Source organism: Chionomys nivalis, chromosome 6 (genome assembly GCF_950005125.1).
Source record: "Chionomys nivalis chromosome 6, mChiNiv1.1, whole genome shotgun sequence".
Taxonomy (NCBI): domain Eukaryota; kingdom Metazoa; phylum Chordata; class Mammalia; order Rodentia; family Cricetidae; genus Chionomys; species Chionomys nivalis.
The window spans coordinates 20,287,756-20,309,356 of record NC_080091.1 but is presented as its reverse complement, the minus strand read 5'-3'; the positions used below and the strand labels follow the sequence as shown (position 1 = coordinate 20,309,356).

The 21,601-nt window shown below is 38.7% G+C and overlaps 1 protein-coding gene across 1 annotated transcript in view; it reads left to right on the top strand.

Moving 5' to 3' along the window:
- Xpo1 (exportin 1) overlaps positions 1-21,601 on the top strand; it is a 41,669-nt gene that overhangs the window by 6,132 nt on the left and 13,936 nt on the right. The window contains exons 2-9 of the mRNA XM_057771920.1: positions 1,013-1,144; positions 9,380-9,481; positions 12,729-12,801; positions 17,166-17,227; positions 17,634-17,678; positions 18,956-19,137; positions 19,340-19,388; positions 19,464-19,583. Coding sequence (XP_057627903.1) covers positions 1,019-1,144; positions 9,380-9,481; positions 12,729-12,801; positions 17,166-17,227; positions 17,634-17,678; positions 18,956-19,137; positions 19,340-19,388; positions 19,464-19,583 — 759 coding nt within the window. The 5' untranslated portion in view covers positions 1,013-1,018. The remainder of the gene's footprint in view (positions 1-1,012; positions 1,145-9,379; positions 9,482-12,728; positions 12,802-17,165; positions 17,228-17,633; positions 17,679-18,955; positions 19,138-19,339; positions 19,389-19,463; positions 19,584-21,601) is intronic.

The following is a 21,601-nucleotide window of genomic DNA, read 5'->3' as shown; positions in this document are numbered from 1 at the left end:
CACTGCCTGGCACTTGTCAGTAGATGTAGCCCAGGTTTGTTTCAAATTAGAGACTTTGTCTCAATCTTCTAGTGCTGGAATTATATGCATATGATATATACTATGCTCTTGATGTGGATGGAAAGTAGTAATGTATTTGAGTGGTTTGAATGTAGAAAATAAATTCTGTAGGGGTTAAGGGTATTGGTTTCTAATATATGTTAGGCTGATTCTTAGCACTACTATGTACAATACAAAATAAATATTTTAACACTATGCTGTTTGAGATGCTTATACTAAATTATTCAACAGAATCACAGGATTTTTTTAATCCTTAAAATCACGTTTAAAATTTGAAATAACTTTTAAGAGGGCTGGGCATAAAGGTGGTAGAGTGCTTGCCTAGCATGCCTTCCCTAGCACTCTGAAAACAGGAACTGGAGAGGGGGTGGTAGTAGAAGTTCAAGGTCGGGAGGTGGTGGGAACCTTTAGTTCCCAGCACTCTGGGAGACAATGGCAGGCAGACTTCTGTGAGTTCTAGGGCAGCCTTCTCTTTCTTGCTCGCGCGCGCGGCCATGTGGAGTTTCAGGTGAACCAGGCCTAGAGACCACAAAACAAAAACTGGAAAAGTCAGACAAGCAGAAACCCATAGGTAACCTGGTCGTGGTCACAGACTCCTATAGTCCCAGCCCTTGGGAGACTGGTGTCTTAGATGGTGAATCCCTCTCTGCCCTCCATACTCACACCCTTACCCCCAAAAAGGATTCTGGAATTATGATGGGTTCACCTGAAAATTAGATTGGTATAATTTTATAAATGTAAGTGGGAAATTAACTAGGAAAGTTGAATGGGCTTATTAATGCAGTTATAGAATAGCTTGTTAATAGTTTTGTTTTACTAATTTCATAATAATTAGGTAAAAATATCTTTATTCTAAGTGTTTGTGTGAATAGTGCTGAAGTAAAATTACTCGGATAGAACGTGTGTTAGCTGATGTCCAAACTTAAGTAACTTCACTTTTTTTTTCTTCCAGTAATCTATGCCAGCAATTATGACAATGTTAGCAGACCATGCAGCTCGTCAGCTGCTTGATTTCAGCCAAAAACTGGATATCAACCTCTTAGACAATGTGGTGAATTGTTTATACCATGGAGAAGGAGCCCAGGTAATGTAGATGATTAAAACTTTATGAAGTTACTAAAATGTAACAAAGTAGTTGGGTTTTTCTCCTTTTTATAAAATGTATTCTATAAGTTATAAATTTGGAGTTATTTACTAATGAGAATCAGTCTGGAAAAAGTATTATTAGACGTGGTCAAGAAGGAGACTTAGGAATAGACTTGTCTTTTTTTCCTATATTTTATTTTTTCTTTTGAGACAGTCTTAACTGTAGAGCAGGCTGGCCCCAGCTCAACAGAGATCTGCTTATATGTAGGCGTGAGGACTAAAGGGTTAAAGGTTTTTGCCACCCATCCCAGCTTTTGTTGTTTTTTCCCTAGGTTTTCTGAGACAGGTCTGGCCTTGAACTTTAAGAGATCTACCTGCCTCTGTCTTTGGAGTGCTGGTATTATTTATTGTGTTTAAGTGGGTGTAGGGGTGCCCTTAAAAACCAGGTATCCTGGAACTGGAGTTAAAGGCAGTTGTGAGCTCGATTATAGATGGTAGAAACTGAATTCTAGAACTGTTGAAACATCTCTCCAGCCACTTGTGAGTTTTTACCTCCAAGCAATTTAATCATAAATAAAATAGAATGGTTTTTGTTTTGTTTTTCAAGACATACTTTCTGTGTAGCCCTGGCTGTCCTGGAACTCAGATCCACCTGCCTCTGCCTCCCGAGTGCTAGGACTAAAGATGTGTGCCACCACTGCCTGGCTTAATGTCCTATTTTTTTTTTTTTTTAATTTATTTATTTTTGGTTTTTCGAGACAGGGTTTCTCTGTGGTTTTGGAACCTGTCCTGGAGCTAGCTGTTGAAGACCAGGCTGGTCTCGAACTCAAAGAGATCCACCTGCCTCTGCCTCCCCAGTGCTGGGATTAAAGGCGTGCGCCACCACCGCCCGGCTGTCCTATTTTTTAATAGAGGTTTTAATGTTTAAGTGTTTGTGCAGTTGCTTATGTGGAAATCGGAGAACTACTTGGTTCTGTCCTATGGATTCTGGTGGTGAGATTCAGATTGGACAGATTTAGCCACTAGGCCATCTGGCTGATATCTACTACCAGTTTTTTAAACGTTGAAATTGCAGGTGTTTCAGATGCTTATCTGAAATTCGATTAAGAGCCAGCTCCTTTAATTCCTGCACTCAGAGAGACAGAGGCAGGAAGATCTCTTGAGTTTGAGATGGCCTCAGTCTACATAGTGAGTTCCATGCAATATGAATTTTAGTTCGTTTAATTTTGTGTTGTTGTAAAAGAAGTTCTATTAGTGAAGTTAATTATCTCACAGTAAGCTATATTTTGATGATTTAAGACTTATTTATAATATAGGTGTTTGTTCTGTGGTCCTATCACTTGTGAGGCAGAGGCAATAGGATCTTGGGTTTGAACAGAAGAATTTTGAGTAAAGTTCTATGCAATTGGCTTGCCGATGTATAAACAACCTTGAATTAGTCCCTGGGGCCTGCCTGGTAAAAGGAGAGAACCCACTTTGGAAAGTTAATTGTCTTCTGATTTAAATGTTCTGAAATTAGCAAAAAAAAAAAAAATCCTTTTATAATAAAAGTTGGCCATGGTGGAACATAGTTTTTTTATTTTTGTTGTTGAGTGGTTTTTTGTTGTTGTTGTTGTTTGTTTTTTGTTTTTGGGTGTGTGTGTGTGTTTAAATCTTGGCACTAGGGAGACAGAAGGATTAGGAATTAAAGACCGTTGTCTTGTGTGTGCCAGGTTTGGAAACTATCTCAAACATGCTTTTGACCCCAAAGTCTTGTAACATGACAACATCTAACAGCAAATATTGTTTCCAAACATTTGATTTCTTGGATAATTTCTACTGGAAGTTAATTGTGTTTTGTGTGTGTTTTTTTTTTTTTTTTTTTTTTTTTTTTTTTTATGAGGGTGGAGAGTGGGGGGGGTGGTTGAGACAGGGTCTCACTGTGTAGCCCTAGGTGTCCTGGAACTCCCAAGGTATTCGGCAAGTCTGGCTTGTTAAGATATTTTTTTCTGACCTTGGGTACTATCATACAGTTTATAAACTTTATATAGAGAGCTTAAGGGAGGGCTGGAGAGTTGGCTCAGCAGTTATGAGAAAGAGCGTGTTGCTCTTGAAGAGGACCTACATGGTAATTCATTAACAACCTTGAACTCTAGTTCTAGGGGATCTGATGCCTCCTTCTGACCTCTGAGGGCACAAAGCATGAGAGTGGTATTTATTTATACATGTAGGCAAAACACTCATACACATAAAATAAAACTTAAAAATCTAAAAAATTTTAGGACTTAAAAACATATAAACAGATGAAAATTTGCCATTGGGCTTTTTTTTTAAAGAGAGATTTATTTATTTTACATGTATGGATGCTTTTGTACATGCCTATGTACATATATGAACCATGTGTGTCCCTAAGACAAGTTACAAAGGATTGTTAGCTACCGTGTTGGTAGGTGCTAGGAGTAGCAACAGTGCTTTTAACTGCTGAACCATCTCTGCAGTGCTATGCCCCTGCCCCTTATGTTTTGAGACGAGGTTTTTGCTGTGGGTGTTTTGCTGGCTTGAACTTCTGTAGCCCAGACTGGCCTAATCCTTCTAAGTACTGAGATTTAAAAGATTCAGAAAAGTAGAAGCAGCTGGACTGTGGTGACACACACCTTTAATTCTAAACTGGAGACAGAGTTGGGCAGATCTCTGAGTTCAAAGCTAACCTGGTCCACCGAGTGAGTTCCAGGATGGCCGGGGCAACAGAGAAACCCTGTTTTGAAAAAGAAAAGGTAGAAGCAGGAGCATCAGAGTTGAAGGCTAGCCTGAATCACATGATAACTTAACCACAACAGAAATGCTCATCGTTTTTTGGTTTTGTTTTTTAGACAGAGTTTATCTTTTTTAAGAGCTCTGACTATCCTGAAACTCACCCAGACTGCCCTTGAACTCATCCATCTGTTTCTGCCTCTCTGGAATTAAAGGCTTGAATCACCACTAGTCCCAGCATAAGCTTTTTTTGTTTTATGAGAGCAATAGGCTAGCTTTTTCTAAGGAAAGGACTATTTCCAGTAATAAGCTGACAAGTCAGGTATAGAAAATGTAATCTATCACATGACTTAACTCTTCCTTCCTTCCTTCCTTCCTTCCTTCCTTCCTTCCTTCCTTCCTTCCTTCCTTCCTTCCTTCCTTCCTTCCTTCCTTCCTTCCTTCCTAATAATGGGATCTTATACCATAGGATAATGTGAGAATAGACTACAAATGTAGCTCTGGGTACCTCAAACTTCTGGTTCTTCTGCTTCTACCTCCAGAATGCTAGGGTTACAGTGACGTGACGCCATGCCAGGTTTATGTAGTGCTGGGATTGAACCCAGGGCTTCTGCAATAAGCATTCCACCAACTGAGCATTATCTCCAACATTTTATTGTTTTTAGGAGACAAACTTGGAAGATTGCTTTAAGTTGCTCTTGAATTCATGATCACCTCCACCTACAGTAGTGAGATTGCACGCAAATGTCGTTATCATGCTCTGCTTTGTTGATTAATTTCTTCATAGATTCCCTAGTTGTATCCTTAAAACTCCATGTACAAAATGTTGCCTATATTACGAGATTTTGGAAGGTTAGTGATAAAGTCTATAAAGGACCTGTTTCAGACATTCTGGTTAAAAAGAAAGGTATTATTTAAGTCACTTAGTGGTGTATAGACCTCTATAATCTCAGCTCTGAACGCTGAGGATGCCTGTGTAACTTAGTGAGATCTGTCTCATAGTTTAGAAAAATCTGAAAATATTAATTCAATGACATGAGACTTTTGGTTCAAACTCCAGTGTTGTAGAAATGGAAAAGGAAAGATGCATTTTGGCATGTATTCTCAGGAAAAGGATTTAAGCATGGTTTGATTTGATCATTTGCTTTCTTCATTCTTGTAATAGGTGGTTAAGTAATGTAAAATAAAATTTATGCACTTTGGGATATGGATCCTAGCTTGTAATAAGAATTGTTTAAATGACTGACCTTTGATAGGCTGCTGGTACTAATGCACCATTCAGGCCCTTGTCAGTGCTATGCACAATGCAATTAGCTATCCTTGGGAGGTGTCCCATGTAACCATGCCCTTGTACTCCCTCAGAGGACAGAAGTAGGTCACTAGGGACAGGCCTAGAAAGTTACATGTCTGTTTCTCTCTCTTTCTCTCTTTTTTTCTGACAGTTTATATAGCTCTGGCTGGCCTGCAACTTGCTTTGTAGACCATAAACTCGAATCAATGTGCCTCTGCTTATGTGTGCTGGCATTTAAGGTAGATTCCATTGTGCCCAGCAACACAAAATATATTTTTCAAAATAAATAGTCAGAACCTATAATTTTTTTTTGTAGCATGAAATAATTTATAGACAGAACTTTTGCCTGTATGGGAATTTTGGTAAGATTCTTAAACTGTAATGGTTGGAGACTGAAGTGTTGGCCTAGCAGCCAAGAACATGTGCTACTCTCCAGAGACTAAGTGGTTCAGAGCGCCCACTTTCGGCAGATCCCTAGAGGATCCCTTGTCCCCTTTCTGGTATTCACTGGTTACTGCACTAATTGCAACTCCCTATATACACATAATTTTTAAAGTACTAAAATATTAGGTATTTTTCTGTTTTTAGCCAGTTAGCCCAAAGGAAAAGAGTGAAGAGTGGGTGTGTTTTCCAATGTTGTGTTCTGTTGGTTATTTTGAACTCTTCTATTGCTAAGGAGTAAAAATGCTTTTGCTTTTACTAGAAATTGGCTTTTACCTTCCCTCTTTTTGTTACTGTTTTGTTTAAACCCTTTTGAGATTTTAGGGTAATAGAAATCTATTAAAAGAAGAATGGGCCGGGCGGTGGTGGCGCACGCCTTTAATCCCAGCACTCAGGAGGCAGAGGCAGGTGGATCTCTGTGAGTTCGAGACCAGCCTGGTCTACAAGAGCTAGTTCCAGGACAGACTCCAAAGCCACAAAGAAACCCTGTCTTGAAAAACCAAAAAAAAAAAAAAAAGGAAGAAGAATGGGAAATAGGGCAAAATAAAGAAGATAACTATGGGGACTGGAGAGATGGCTCAGAGGTTAAGAGCACTGCCTGCTCTTCCAAAGGTCCTGAGTTCAATTCCCAGCAACCACATGGTGGCTCACAACCATCTGAAATGAGATCTGATGCCCTCTTCTGGCTGCAGACACACAGACAGAATATTGTATACATAATAAATAAATAAATATTAAAAAAAAGAAGATAACTATGGTACAAATAGTGCTATTAACTTGGAAGCAGAGCACATGTTATCTGTGGGGACTGGAACCAAAGGTTATAATGTGGAAAGTGCTCTGCACATCAAATGACCTGACTCTCACCTGAAGCTGGTGTGACTCAGGAAGGAAACTGAGGCAAGTGGACCTTGAGTTCAGGCCACCCTGAAGAGCTGACAGTAGTAGGACCAAGTAAGTGTTACTAGGTAAAGGTTCACGGTATGTACTGCTTTGTTACGAGTTCACACTCAGTTATTCTTTGGGAGAACATTAAGATAGATACTACCCAACTCTGGGTGAGGTAGAGGTCATCTATAATCTTAGGCAGAAGCAAGAGGATTGTTGTAGCTTCATTTGTTTTTTATAATTTTTCTTAGGACAGGCAGATGTATCCCTTCTTAGTAAGTCCCTTGGCAAACTAAATGGGAAATGTACACAAGTGGCTGGGCACCATGGCATACCTACCTGTAATTCAGTACTCTGGAGATGAGGAAAGAGGATCCACAGGAACAGTGCCAGCATAGGCTACGCAGCTAGGCCCTGACTTGAAAAACAAAACAAGGGCCGGGCGGTGGTGGCGCACGCCTTTAATCCCAGCACTCAAGGAGGCAGAAGCAGGCGCATCTCTGTGAGTTCGAGACCAGCCTGATCTACATAGCAAGTTCCGGGACAGGCTCCAAAGCTACAGAGAAACCCTGCCTTGAAAGACAAAAAAGGGGGGTGGAGGTGTTTGTTTTTCTAGACTACCCAGGTTCAGTTCCCAGCACCTGTTTGGAAGCTCACAGTCATCTATAGCAGGTAGAGAGGATTTGCTGCTCTCTTCTGCCGTCAGGCACACAGTATGCTTGTGGCACTCAAATACCTTACCAACAAATAAAAAACTCCTTCAATTTTGCCTAACTTCTAACCCAAGATCTTCATGGTAGGATATAGGAAATTCAGTTCTTCCTAATTCCACAGTTGCTTTTGGGTGAGTTTTAGAACCACAATGTCTGTTGAGTATATTTCTGAAAGGATGGTGTGTGTGCACATGCCCTCGGGCTAGAAGATGTACCTAGAGTTAGAGGCAGTTGTGAGCTGCCTAATATGGATGGTGGCAACTGAACCTGTAACCTCTAAGCCATCTCTCCAGATGCTAAAAGGTGGTTTTGGTTGTTTTTGTTTTGTTTTTCAAGACTGAGTTAACAGCTCTGGCTGTCCTGAAACTCACTCTATAGACGAGGCTAAGAGCACTAGTTGTTTTTCCAGAGGATCCAGGTTCAGTTTCCAGCACATACATGGTGGCTCCCAACTAGCCCAGGGATCCAAAGCACTCTTCTGGTCTTTACACTACCTGCACTTAGTACACGGCAAAATGATTTCATGTATGTAGCTTGGATTCCTGATTACTATGTGTACTCCCCAATTTCTAGGATTACTGCTGTGTGCATTTTGCTTGGTTCTAAAAGTATATATTGATTAGTAAGATCATAATAAATATGGTTATGTTTGTTTATTTCAAAATAAACCCTCTCCCTTTCTTTTTCCTCTTTCTTGAAGCAAAGTCTGTCCCTGTGTGGTCCAGGCTGGCAGTCTTTCTGCTTTAGCCTTTTGGTTTTTCGAGACAGGGTTTCTCTGTGGTTTTGGAGCCTGTCCTGGAACTAGCTCTTGTAGACCAGGCTTGTCTCGAACTCACAGAGATCCGCCTGCCTCTGCCTCCCAAGTGCTGGGATTAAAGGCGTGCGCCACCACCGCCTTTTTTGTTGTAGATTTATTTTTACTTTATTTGCCTTTTGAATGCTTGAATACAGGTTAATAAAACCATGCCTGTTTCTCATGCATATAGATTTGTAGAAATGGAGGAAGGATCCATTTTAGCTACAAAATAACAAAGTCAAAAAATGTGAAAAGATTAAGTTAAGTTGTCAGTAGACTACAAACTTTGGTGAAATGTATTATGAAAATAGGTTATGGTTAAACCAAAGAAACTAGACATAGTAATGTTTACATGGATAGATCTTTAGAACCACATTAAACGCAAAAGACAAATTGCAGAAGACATTACATATTCTGTTTATTTGAAACTCTGGGGGGCTTGAGAAATGGCTCAGAGGTTAAGAGCACTGACTGCTCTTCCAGAGGTACTGAGTTCAATTCCCAGCAACTGCATGGTGGCTCACAACCACCTGTAATGAGATCTGGTGCCCTCTTCTGGCCTACAGGCATACATGCAGACAGAACACTGAATACATAATGAAACTCTGGTAGCCCAGGATGGACTCAGAACTCACAGATCCTCTGCCACTCCTGCTTTCCTTTTGTGATATTAGACAGTGAATCTGGGGCCTTGTTTTATTTTAAACTTGTGTTTTGCCACATAGTTCTTACCAAACCCCTCCTTGATTGAATGCAATTTCAGTTTAATAAACCAGATTTGTGAAAAAGGCTGATGTATTTCAAATAAATTAAATCCTTCCCTCTCTCTCCCTCACCTTTCTAAAAATCCCTCCTCTCCCCCTTTCCTCATAAGGTCTCTGTAGCTTTGGCTGTCTCTGAACTCAGAAGCCATGTATCCCAGTATTCTTAGAGTTAAACTTGGAGACATGCCCTGTGACTTTTTAAAAAAAGAAAAACGTGTCTATCTTTTGTGTCTGTATGAATTTGAAGGTCAGAAGACAGCCTGTAGGAGCTGATCCTCTGTACCATATGAGTTCTGGGGATGAAATACGTGCCATCAGGCCTGGTAGTAATGCCTTCACTTAATGAGTGCCCTCCAAGGGCATGAGCTCACTAACGGAGTGGTAATAGAGAACTAGGGAATCTTACCTTATCCTACCCTCCTAAGTACTTGGGATTACACCCTGTACCCCAAAGAATGATGAGCTTCTACTTCTGGAATAGTTCATCTCTCAACTGTTTCCAGAATGTAGAGGTTCACTGTGCTGTTAGGTTTGTGCCTTTCTCTGTACTTTACATGTTAATGAATTCTAAAGAGCACAGTAGCTTAATTCTTTTTGTATAATGTTTTAGCAAAGAATGGCTCAAGAAGTACTGACACATTTAAAGGAACATCCTGATGCTTGGACACGAGTCGACACAATATTGGAGTTTTCGCAGAACATGAACACGAAAGTAAGCAAGTGGTGGTTTTAAAAATCCGTTATTCTTTTCTTCCAGTTGTAAACTTTGAGGAAGGTATCTCATTTTTAGTATTAGCATTTGTTACCAAATCATTTTATATTGCTAACTAATTTCAAAATTATTCTAGACCTTAGAATTAATTCTTGCAAATAGTCCTAAGAATTATGGATGAAGTTTTTGTAATTGGGACTAGTATGCAAGGTGTTTTTTTTTTCCTTTTGGGGGTGGGAGTTTTTTAGAGCATGCATATAGGTCTTAGTAGCATAAGTTTTAAAAGTTATTCAGAGATGAGACTTGACAAATTATTTTGGGCAAGTAATCAATATAATACAGGTTAGGCACCATCAACACCCAGGAAGTGTGGACAGCTTAAAACCCTTAAAACTCCATGGTACCAGTGTTTTCAATGAGACAACACTCAGTTCTTATTTGCAATTGAAAATGTTATAACTCAGGGCTTTTTTTTTCCTTGCTTTTTTTTTTTCTTGAGTTTGAACAGAAGGGTTGATCAAAATGTGTTTTGACTGTTTAATGCTTGATGATTCACGCTTCTCTTTAAACGCCTTAAAGTAATAAAATACCATGGCATTCTGTTTAATACACAAAAGGCTTCTACTTGATATACATTGTGTTAAAACAGAAAATAGCCGTGTACACATCTGTTTATGAAATCAGAATGTGTTAGTTAACAGTTTAAAAATATTAATTAGTTTTGACATCTTGGTAAATTTTAAGGCAAAAATACAGCCCAGAACTTCCTCAAAGTGCTAACCTTAAGTAACATAACAGTGTTTGCCTGTTTGCTTGCCTGGTAAATTTTGCTTTTTATACTGACAGACATTACTAATGTTTAAGTTGATTTATCAACAGTATTTTTAAAAACTCAAATTTGTCTTGTGAAAAATGAGATGATTAGAGGAACAGAAAGAAAGCAACAGGTAAAGAATTCTTCAATTTACATAAACTACAAATGATTTGGTGCTAAATTTATGCACTATGACATTTGGCTTTTATGCAATCATTTTTTTTCTTTAAAGATGTTAACACTACCTGATATTAATCATAATGTTCCATTATGTTGATTGCTTGTAATAGGAAGAAAAGGGGTGTCTTCCTGTGCAACTACACAGCTAGGCTTTGACGGCAGGCCTCCACAAGGTCTACCCTTTTGATTCCCTTTAACTGAATTCTGTTCATCAATTGTTTTTGTTTTATGGGTGGTGGGAGGGGAAGGGGGACTCAATGCATAAAATAAGTATTTCTAAGGGCTCAGAAATTTCTGCCATAGGGATCATTTCATGCGTTTGTTTTTTCATGTAGTCTTTGCTGTTATCTGTCCCTCATCTTCATAGCTCAGCATTGGATAACTCAAGTTCTGAGATTTAAAGTAGAAGTAGGTGTTTAATTTTTTGTTAGTTTGTTGTTTTAAAGACTGGCTGTCACTTCACATTTATGAAGAACATTATTTTCCCAGAGGAATAAGAATTCTCTTTCCAAGTTTCATACACAGAGTTGTTTTTGATGAGGAGGGGTTAGAGCTTAGACTGTAGGATGGACACGCCGTGTGTGTTCCTTTGGCCATGTGTGTGGGATGCTTTTATTGGGCTCCCTTCTTTGACCTCTTTGTTAGGGAGTTTTAAAATATGAATGTGATAGTAATGGAAGGGGGCATTTTCAATTGAGAAGTAAAAATTAGGTCAAGTATATCTTAAAAGACTTTTTTTTTAAGTCTGACTATGTTTAGTTCCTTGGTGCTTTGTGAGTCTTTTTAATTGATTATTAGCAAGAGGACATTTTGTAGCACAATGGTGTTCTGCCTTGATTTTTTTTCTTTTTTTCCTTTGGGTTCTTTAGGGAAATAGTTTTTATGCTAACTTAGAGAAACTTTTGTCTTTTGTATGCATATGAGCACCCGCTTTCTGCAACTAATAACCAGGATAGTGAGCTTCACTACTGCTGATTGAGAAATACTGTAGTGACATTTAAGTTCTTAATGTCAGAATTTGTTTTGGCCTTGTTCTTATTTTAGAAGACTTTAAGGAATGTTCTGCAAATGTAGAGTTTGGGTAGAGATTACAGAGGAGTTATTTTTGTAAGGTATAAAATATTAAAATGAGAGAAAACAGCAAAAACATTTGAACACAATGTAGTTTGGGACAGTCTATATTGTGCTTTGACTAAAATGAGCATTTATATGATCCCTTTGGTTGAAATACTAATGCTCCTATTATTGTGTAAATGACTAACAATTTTAAAGATGAACTCTTATTCTCAGCCAAAACTTGCAATCTGAGGCTATGTCTGTGTGAATGAGTTTACCTTTCAGGTATTAGAGCCAGTTCTTAGAATCCCTAATTCTTGAGGTGAAACAAAATGCATTTTGGTTCCTTTTCTTCCTCCTGCCTATTTACACTAATTGGCAATAATAATAATGACCAATAATAATTTAGGTAATAAATCCTAGAGTATTATAAATTCTCAGATGTTGACTATTGTCCATAATCAGCAGAAGGGATAAAATGGACTCAAAGTGGTCTCTGTTATTTAACTTTTTCACATATGTAGTTACAGCTTCCATGTTTATAAAGGGATACCTGAAAGGTAGACACAGATTGCAACATGCATTTGTATTTTATTTTGACTGTGCACAAAAGTTTATCTTTAAATTAGTAGAAATAGAAACTGCATAAGGGTGGGGCTAGAATTGAAAATGAACCTGTGGGTTTGTCTTGCTGCTCCTTAAGTAACACACCAGAGACGCTTACACTTGTGTAGAAAGTATCTGTGGCAACACTTCATGTATGGCTGCAAGCTTGTAGCTCCTAGAGGAGAATAGGAAGCTTGACAGCGTTCAAGTTATTAAATTTAGGAGCCTGGTTGTGTTAATAATGTACGCAAACCTATGAGCAGTCTTATGCTGAGAATTCATTTCTGGCTGTTATTTTTCCTTCTACAGATAAGCCCATTTGGCTGCTAAAGGGCTTTTTATTTGGTTCTTCCTGGTGTGAGCATGTATAAACAGCAGGACGTTACATAGAATAGTAAACAGTAAAATGAGGAAAATGCATGAAATTTCAGCTTATGGGTGAATAGATCCTTGTTTAATATGTGTAATTAAACTTGATAGCATAATGTTTTTGAAGTATTAGCTATAAATGTGTGTCTGTCCATTTGTGAGCCCTGAAAGGTCCTAGTCCTATGACGAGATACTCACATAATTCTGTTCTCCAATTTTCAGTATTATGGACTACAAATTCTGGAAAATGTGATAAAAACAAGGTGGAAGATTCTTCCAAGGAACCAGTGTGAAGGTAGGAAAATAAACAATTCAATTTTGGGTCATGATACTCTTTTACAGTTGAGTTTATTAATATTGCATGGCAGGGTTTTTGTGTAGGGAAAGAGGAGTTGACTGTTTTAAGGAAAGAGGCAACTATCACTTTGAGCAAACCTTGATTAGAAAATAGAAGATTATGCACACGGTTGGGCAGGGTGATAAATCCCCTTAGTTCCGGCACTCAGGAGGCAGAGGCAGGTGAAACTTGGTAAATTTGAGGATCAACCTGGTCTACAGAATGAGTTCTAAGGACGCCAGGGCTTTGTAGAGAGACCCTGTCAAAACAGAAGGGAAGGAAAGAATGAATGGACATAAATAAATACCAGGTTGAGAATGAAGAACTGGAGTAGAGTATTTGGAAGTGGGAGTCACTGGGCCATCCTCAGTTTCACATGCACACCAAATTAATACATACTTATTAATTGAGCTACTTTGGGGCATGGCTTGAATTTAAATGTTTTAAGATCATGAGACAACAAGTACCAAAAATATTGTTTATGTTTAGCAGCTTGATTGGATTAATGGTGGAAAGCATCAATTTTTACCTTGCTATTTCTGAGGTTGCTTTTATGTTTTCATGCTGGAGGTATTAGTGATTCTGAAACTTCCTAAGTTAGTGATGGGAACTGAGCACAGGTCCTCTGTAAAAGTAGTAGGTGTTCTTAACCCTTGAGTCATCTTTCTAGCCCTGATCCTTTTTATTTAGATGGTGTCCTCTGTAGTTCAGGTTGTTTTGTAGGTAAGGATGGTGTTGAATTTTTGGTTCTCTTGCCTCCATCTGAGGACTGGGAATACAGGCTTGAGCTACCATAGCTTTGTGAATACTGATCAAATTCAGGACTTTAAACATAGTAGACAAGCACTCTACCAACTGAACTAGTCTTTGCCCTAAAATTGGATTGAAAATGAACAAGAACTCACTGTGTGTAGCCAGGTGTTAGGACTGAATCATCATGCTTGGCTGAAGTTTAAGTTTTAAAACAAATATTTCTTAGTATTTTAAAATAGTAATTAAGTTTACTGTTTGGCACTTTTTAAAAGTTTATATGCATAAATTTTATTTTTGGGCAGGGGTATATTTTTAATATGTAAGGAACTTATGAAATTAATGGTAAAATTATCAGAAACTTACAGAACAATGAGTATAATATGAACAAGCCAAGTATGGTGGTTCATATCTTTAATCTCCGCAGTGGGGAGGCAGAGCAGGTAAATCTCAACTAGAAGCCAGCCAGGGCTACAAAGTAAGACCTTGTATTGATTTTTGAAAAGATAATATAGGACTGGAGCACTGGTTCGACAATTTTGAGCATTTGCCAAGGACTTGTTTGGTTTCTTCTAGTATGTATAGACAGTGGGTGGGTGACTCAGACTCCAGTTCCAGGGGATCCAGTGCCCTCTTCTGGCTTCTGAAGGTACTTTGGACATATGTATACATTTAGGCAAACACATGCTCTCATAGGGCAGAAAAGAGCTTTGGGTCCACTTCTAACTGCTACTGCATCTCTCCACCCTCTAAAAGGCCATCTTAATAGTGAGAAAGGCATTACAAAATATGGGACAAAAATGGAAAATGTGTTATACATTTTCTGCATTGCTATGATCATTTAGCCTAGGGCCAAAAAAATATATGTTTTGTGGTCTTATGTATTAATGATTATTAAGTTAGTGATTTGCTAGTAATGACTGAATTGTTTTTCAGGTTAATAGGGTTCTCTCAATTCATTTCTTTATATTAAGTGCTGTTTTGAGAAAGTAGCCCAAGGAGACCAAGAAGTTCTTATGCTCTCTCCCCACTCTACCCTCAGCAACTATCTCCTTCCTTAAAAGTCCCTTTTCCACATTGTTTGTGACTCACTGAGTTAATCTTGGGCTAGCCAGTGAAGGTGGTGGGTGCAGCTGTCATTGGAGCCTCATGGGCTCAACCCATGAAGTTCAAGACAATGACTCCTCCCCCAGCAACAATCAATGGCCAATACCTTTTTGTTTAGTTGGTTTTGTATGCATGAAAGTGAAGGTTAAGACAAAAACAAAAGACCCAATAAAAGTAGATCTATTTGTGTTCAGTGTTTTTTTATTATTAAATTACAGTTTTTTTTATTTTTTATTTTTTTTTTTAAGTTTTTCGAGACAGGGTTTCTCTGTGGTTTTGGAGCCTGTCCTGGAACTAGCTCTTGTAGACCAGGCTGGTCTCGAACTCACAGAGATCCACCTGCCTCTGCCTCCTGAGTGCTGGGATTAAAGGCGTGCGCCACCACCGCCCGGCTTAAATTACAGTTTTAACTGGGTTTCTAGCACATCTTATTCCAGCTGCTTCAGTACAGCCAGGACTGCACACCTGAGACCCTGTCTCAGGACAAAAAGGGAAAAACATGAACATCTTATTTTTAAATTAAAAGTTTAGTTTTTGTGATTAGCCAATCCCACCACCATCATCTCCCCCTTCCCAAGGTAGACAGGGCTAAATTTAGGGGGCTTTACCATGCCCAGCTTCAATCCAGTCAGTCCCATAGCACAAGGTCATTTCTTTTTCTTTTTTTTTCCTTTCCTTTTCCTTTCCTTTCCTTTCTTTTTTTGGAGACAGGGTTTGTCAGTAGCTTTGGAGCATGTTTTGGAACTTGTTCTGTAGACCAGGCTGGCCTCAAACTCACAGAAATCCTCGTACTCTGCATGAGTGGCACCACCACTTAGAAATAGTAGAGACTAGCCTGAACTTAAAACCCTGTCCCTCAGAGACTAGAGGCAGAGAGTGAAAGGAAACAAGAGTGTCTTATCCCAGAACTTGGGAAACCGGTGCGGAAAGATCATCAAATCCAAAACCAGCTCAGTATACAATGTTTATAAGGCTAGTTAAAAACCCTCAAAGATAACTTTGGAGGTAGAAGCAGAAGGGTGAGTTTTAGACCAGTTTAGACTGCAAGAAACACTGTCATTCACTTACTAGGCAGAAGTCAAAGTGATTATTTTAAGACCCCCTCCCTAAAAAAAAGAATAAGTGCTAAAAACAGTAAATGATCTTGTGGAGAAAATGTACCTATAGTTTTAAATGATACGTATTTTATTCACAAGATATATATCAGTTGCAAAGGAAAAATCCTGGATTGGAGATGACCTAGCAATTGCAAAACTTGCTGTACTTAGAGAGGTTCTAAGTTCAGTTCCCAGCATCCATATTACCTGCAACTCTGGTCCTCTGATCTCACTGGGTATTTGCACAGAGGAGATAGACAATCACGAACACGCATGAATAACAATGTAAAGACCAAAAATGTGTAATTTAGTCATGCTTTTACTCCTGTATACTCCCAGGACTTTGGGGGCAGGATCAAAAGTTCAAGTATGTATAGTTCAGTGTTTATATAAGATTGATATGGTGTTAGATGGGCATAGTAGTGCATGCGTATAATCTTTGGTTTTTTGAGACAGGGTTTCTCTGTAGCTTTGGAGCCTGTCCTGGAACTCCCTTTGTAGACCAGGCTGGCCTCGAACTCACAGAGATCCGCCTGCCTCTGCCTCCCGAGTGCTGGGATTAAAGGCGTGCGCCACCACCGCCCGGCGCATGCGTATAATCTTACAGTAAAAGAATAAACGGGATTTAGGAGGATGATCGCTTATTGTTAGCCTGGGACTGCTGGTTTCTGATTTTTCCCTTTTTGGTTTTGATTCCTCCCCCCGCCCTCCTTCAAGACAGGGTTTTCCAGTGTGTCTTTGGGTGTTTTGGAACTTGCTTTGTAGGCGAGGTTGGCCTCAAACTCAGATTTGCGTGCCTCTGGCACTGAATGCTGTTGGGATTAAAGGTGTATACCACCACCACTTTGCTTGATTCTGATTTTTCAAAGCTTAAAAAGTTCAAAAGTATAGAAAGCATGGTATGTTAAGGCAAGTATGCTACAACTGAACTAACTACATTCAGAGTCCTAATTGACACTCTTTGAAATTCCCAGCACCTGTGAAGGATTTGGAGCCTAAAACTGACTGATTACTTTGCCCTCTCCTGATGTTTGTTAGCCTGGTGTAAAAATACGGTTTTCTTTTCTTAAAATGAGTCACATTCTGGCCAGGTGGTGGAGGCTAACTAACACCTTTAATTCTTGCAATCAGGAGGCAGAGTCAGGCAAATCTGAGTTCCAGGACAGCCAGATCTCTACTAGGGTACCTCGTCTTTAAAAACAACAAAAAAAAAAACAGGAAAAATTATGTCTCCTTCTAGTTTGGGATATTGTGACAGTTCCTTTGCCTCAGGCTCTGAAGTGATGGGATTATTTATAGGCATAAATCACCATGCCTATTTTTTTTTAAAAAGTTTAATTTTTTATGCATTTTATATATTTTTAATAGGAATAAAAAAATATGTTGTTGGCCTCATTATCAAGACATCTTCTGACCCAGCTTGTGTAGAGGTAAGAAAATTCTTAATTTTTAAACTTTATTTTCTTTGTGTGCACATTTTTTTTTGACACACACGAGAGTGCCCGAGTAGCACAACATGAGTGTGGTGATCAGAGAATACTAGGGAGGGAGTCAATGCTCCCCTTCTCCTTCTACCCTGTGGTCTGGAGACCATATAGGCCCAGAGAATTGGAACTTGGGTTGTCAGGCTTGGTCTAGCAGTTGGCTTTTCATGCTGAGCCACCTCCATGGTCCCCAAAGAATGTGTTCAAGAAATAAACACTTAAATGTTAGTCTACTCTTAATAGTCATAAAAACATATTTATTTATACTAGACCTATAATTATCTCTTTTCCTTATGTTTGTGCTGTATGTTTTAGGTACTTGTTTAACCTGACCCCTTTTCTCCTTTCCTAGAAAGAAAAGGTGTATATTGGGAAGTTAAATATGATTCTTGTTCAGGTAAGCTTTCTAATACCATCTTCCTAGGAAAAATTAAAAAATGATTGTTAACACTTAACATTTCAAACTTCCTTTATCCCTAGGTAAAAATATTTGTATTTTTAACTCTGCGTAGAGGTGTGTGTGTAGGAGTGTGTGTCTGTGTCTTCCAGTGGGTATGTGCATGCGAATGAAGGTGCCCACAATGGCCAGTGGCATTTGAAATGCCTGGACCTGGAATTACAGGTGGTTGTGATTGACATGGGCTCTGGGAACTGAGCCTCCCCTGAGACAAGGTTTCCTTGTAACAGTTCTGGCTGTCCTGGAACTTGACTTCTAGACTAGGCTGACCTCAAACTCAGAGATCTGCCCGCCTCTGCTTTCCAAGTATGGGATTAAAGGCGTGTGTCACCACACCCAACCTGAGCTCAGTTCTTTAGTTAACATCTGATGTGAACATGTGGTGGTAAGAGTCAACAATAATCTTAAAGACTTCAGTTTATATGGCTTTAGTGTAAATTGGACTGCATACTGGAGTTGGATTCTTAGACTCTATTTGCTGATGCTGTGCTTTTCCCTTCCATGTGGCCGGTCCAGTTCCAGTTTATATATCCTTACCTGGAATTAGGCCTCCTAGATAGATACAGTACCAACCTGTTTTCTTTACTGACCCCCAACAGGTCATTCATTTGTAGAATGTTTGGAATATTCTTGGCTATGACAGTATTCGAACTTCAGAATTCTAATGTATTTCCTTAGGAATTTAGTAGAAGATTCACTCCCTGCTTGTGCTGTCTACTTCAAGCTTGTAAAATGTCCACACCCTACTGTAATTCAAGAACAAGGGCTCAGTGGCATCAATTTAATTTGGAGCCCCAATTCAACTTCACTGCGTTAGCAAATTTGAGATAATATAAGGACTGGATTATATCCAACAGAAAATGTCTTTTGTTAGCTTTGGAGTAGCAGGGATTGATTCCAGGGACCCATATACTAGATGAGCATTTTTGTTAGCTCCTAAATCTGTCTACTTAATCTCACCCTTTATCATTTAATTAGATTTCAGATGTTCTGCCAGGGAAATATTAATATTCATACATACTAGAGCCATATTTAACCATCAGGGTGACTGGGTGGGTCTGTGAGTATTGAAGCACCATTTTTTGTGTTGTGTGGTATTGAGAATGACGTATTTCTGCCTTAATAAAAAGGGTAAAGTGAGTAATATTTACTCTGGTTTTGAAATTGTTTTGTCTTTGTCAAATGAAGTGAAATGGACATATCATCTTTAATTTTAGATACTTAAGCAAGAGTGGCCTAAGCACTGGCCAACATTTATCAGTGACATTGTTGGAGCAAGTAGGACCAGTGAAAGTCTATGTCAGAATAACATGGTGATTCTTAAACTCTTGAGTGAAGAAGTGTTTGATTTCTCTAGTGGACAGATAACCCAAGTGAAAGCAAAGCATTTAAAAGACAGGCAAGTAATTATGTTTTAAATTATCTTGTGCTATATGGAGCTCTATGTGTAAAAGTTTGAGAGTGGTCAGCAAGTTTTAAATTACTTGGGAGTGTGTGCACAAGGAGAGGTCAAGTGTCCTCCCTATCACTCTCCATCAGCTCTGCTTGAAACCAGGATTTGTCTTTACTCTTTCCTAAATCTTTTTTTTTTTTCTCCTTAGCATGTGCAATGAATTCTCACAAATATTTCAACTCTGTCAGTTTGTGATGGTAAGTGGTTTCAATTTTCTTCTTTCTGAAATAGAGTGAGAGTAAAGTATATTCATGATATGCTTGCCTTTGCAGGAAAATTCCCAAAATGCTCCCCTTGTACATGCAACCTTAGAAACACTGCTAAGATTTCTGAACTGGATTCCACTGGGATACATCTTTGAGACCAAGTTAATCAGCACATTAATTTACAAGGTAAAGCCAGTACACTTCAATTTTGTCTCTGGATAGGCACAAAGAGTTTTTCTTCGCTGATACTGCTGTCAAGATTTTTATATGAATAGTAATTGTTTGAAACGATTCTTTAAATCCTGGTTTTTTGTTGTTTTAAACTTAGAGATAGTGGTATATGTGTATGTAATTCCAGTACTGCAGAGTCAGAAGTAGGAAGTCTTTTATTTTTTGTTACACCTCTTTCTTAGTTTTGTGTGAATGTGTGGAGGTCAAAGGATAATTTGTTTGAGAGTTGATGCCCTCTGCCATACAGGTTTAGGAGATTGAACATCAGGTGCTTCTTTACTTGCTGAACCATCTCAGCAGCACCAGGTACAATGATTTCAAGGTTGAGGGGTGTTCTAAATTACTTACCTAGGAGGGTCTGTCTAAGAAACCACCAGCTAGCTAGGTCAGTTTGATTCAAGAATCAGGTATGAATGCAATTTAAGATCTGTATGAAAGCTTTTTTTGTGTGTGTGTGACAGCTGGAACTTACTTTGTGGAAGGTTGGCCTCGAATTCATATAGGTCCTCCTGTCTCTGGAGTGCTGAGATTAAAGGTGTTACCACATTGGGCTGCAAATTGAAAGCTTTAATACCAGCACATAATCCATTTGGAACCTCTTAACCCAGGACTGTAGGACTTGGGGGAGGGGGGGCGCAAAACAAAAGTAAAGTGAAAGCTGGAGGTTATAGCTCATTGGGGAAGAGCTTGGCTCCTTGGTGTTGTCAAAAACAAACAATAATGCTATGTTGGGTATATCTCTAGTGGTATATTGCTTTCACTTGGGTTACAGTGAAGAGATCAAATGATCCATTTTGTATGCAATTGGCCGCCCCCAGGATCAGATGTAATGGCGTAATGGCAAGTGCTTCAATACTGAGACCATGAAAATCTATTTTGCCTGAAAATTTAGAATGCTATGCACTTCCTATTGTTACTCAGTCATAGATAATTACTGTTATGTGTAGGTGGCATTTTTCTGTTCCAAATCCCTGCTCCCAAATAACTGACTCAGAGACTTAATAGAAATTATAAATGATCTGCCGATAGATATAGCTCAGGTTTGTACTAATTAACTTTTATATTTAAATTAACTTGTATTTCTCATCTATGCTTTGCCATGTGGCTCATGACTTGTTACCTCATTTTCTACATGGTTCTGCTTACTTGGTGGCTGGCTGGGATATCTTGACTTTGCTATTCTCCTGTTCAACTATTGGCTTGTCAGCTTTTCTATTAAACCCATCATAGTGACATATATTTTCGTAGTGTACAGAAGGATTATTCCACTGTAGTTGCCAGTGCATGTGTGTTGTATTATCTTGATGAATGTTACAGAGGTGTTTATTGAACCTTAGTAAAGATAAATTGCTAACATATGAACATTGTAGATCAGCTATTAATATTTCCCAAATTAACCACCAAGGGTATACAGAATATATAACTAAATTTCTCCATAATATATTAATCTCAGTTTTGTTAATTATCTCCTAAAGACCTTATTTTGGGGTTGCGAAGAGTTTGGTAAAGCTATCATGGTTTAAGTTTGCCTTAAATTCACTGTAGCTGATGTGTAAGGTAGTATTGACTATTTTTCAGCCATTGTTTATTCTCGTCAGAGTAGGCTTTGTTTTGATGTTATTGGTTTATTATTAAGACAGGGTCTCAAGCCAATCAAGCACATTGTAATGATTTCAAGAAAGCTACCAAACAAGTTTATTATTACTATTATTTCAGATGCCAGGGGAATGTAGCTCACTGTTTGCTTAGCATGTGCAAACCTTAGGTTTAACCCCAGCGTCCCTTATTACATACCTATGATGCAAGCAGAGGGGTCAGAAGTTTGAGGTTATTTTCAGCTTTATAGCGGCTTTTGTCTCCTAAGATCCCATCTCAAAAGACACAAGCATATGTGCTTTGAGTATATGGTGTTTCTTCAAAATGTATATGCAAAAATAAAAATCTGTTATTCACTGTTTTTAGACTGTATCCTT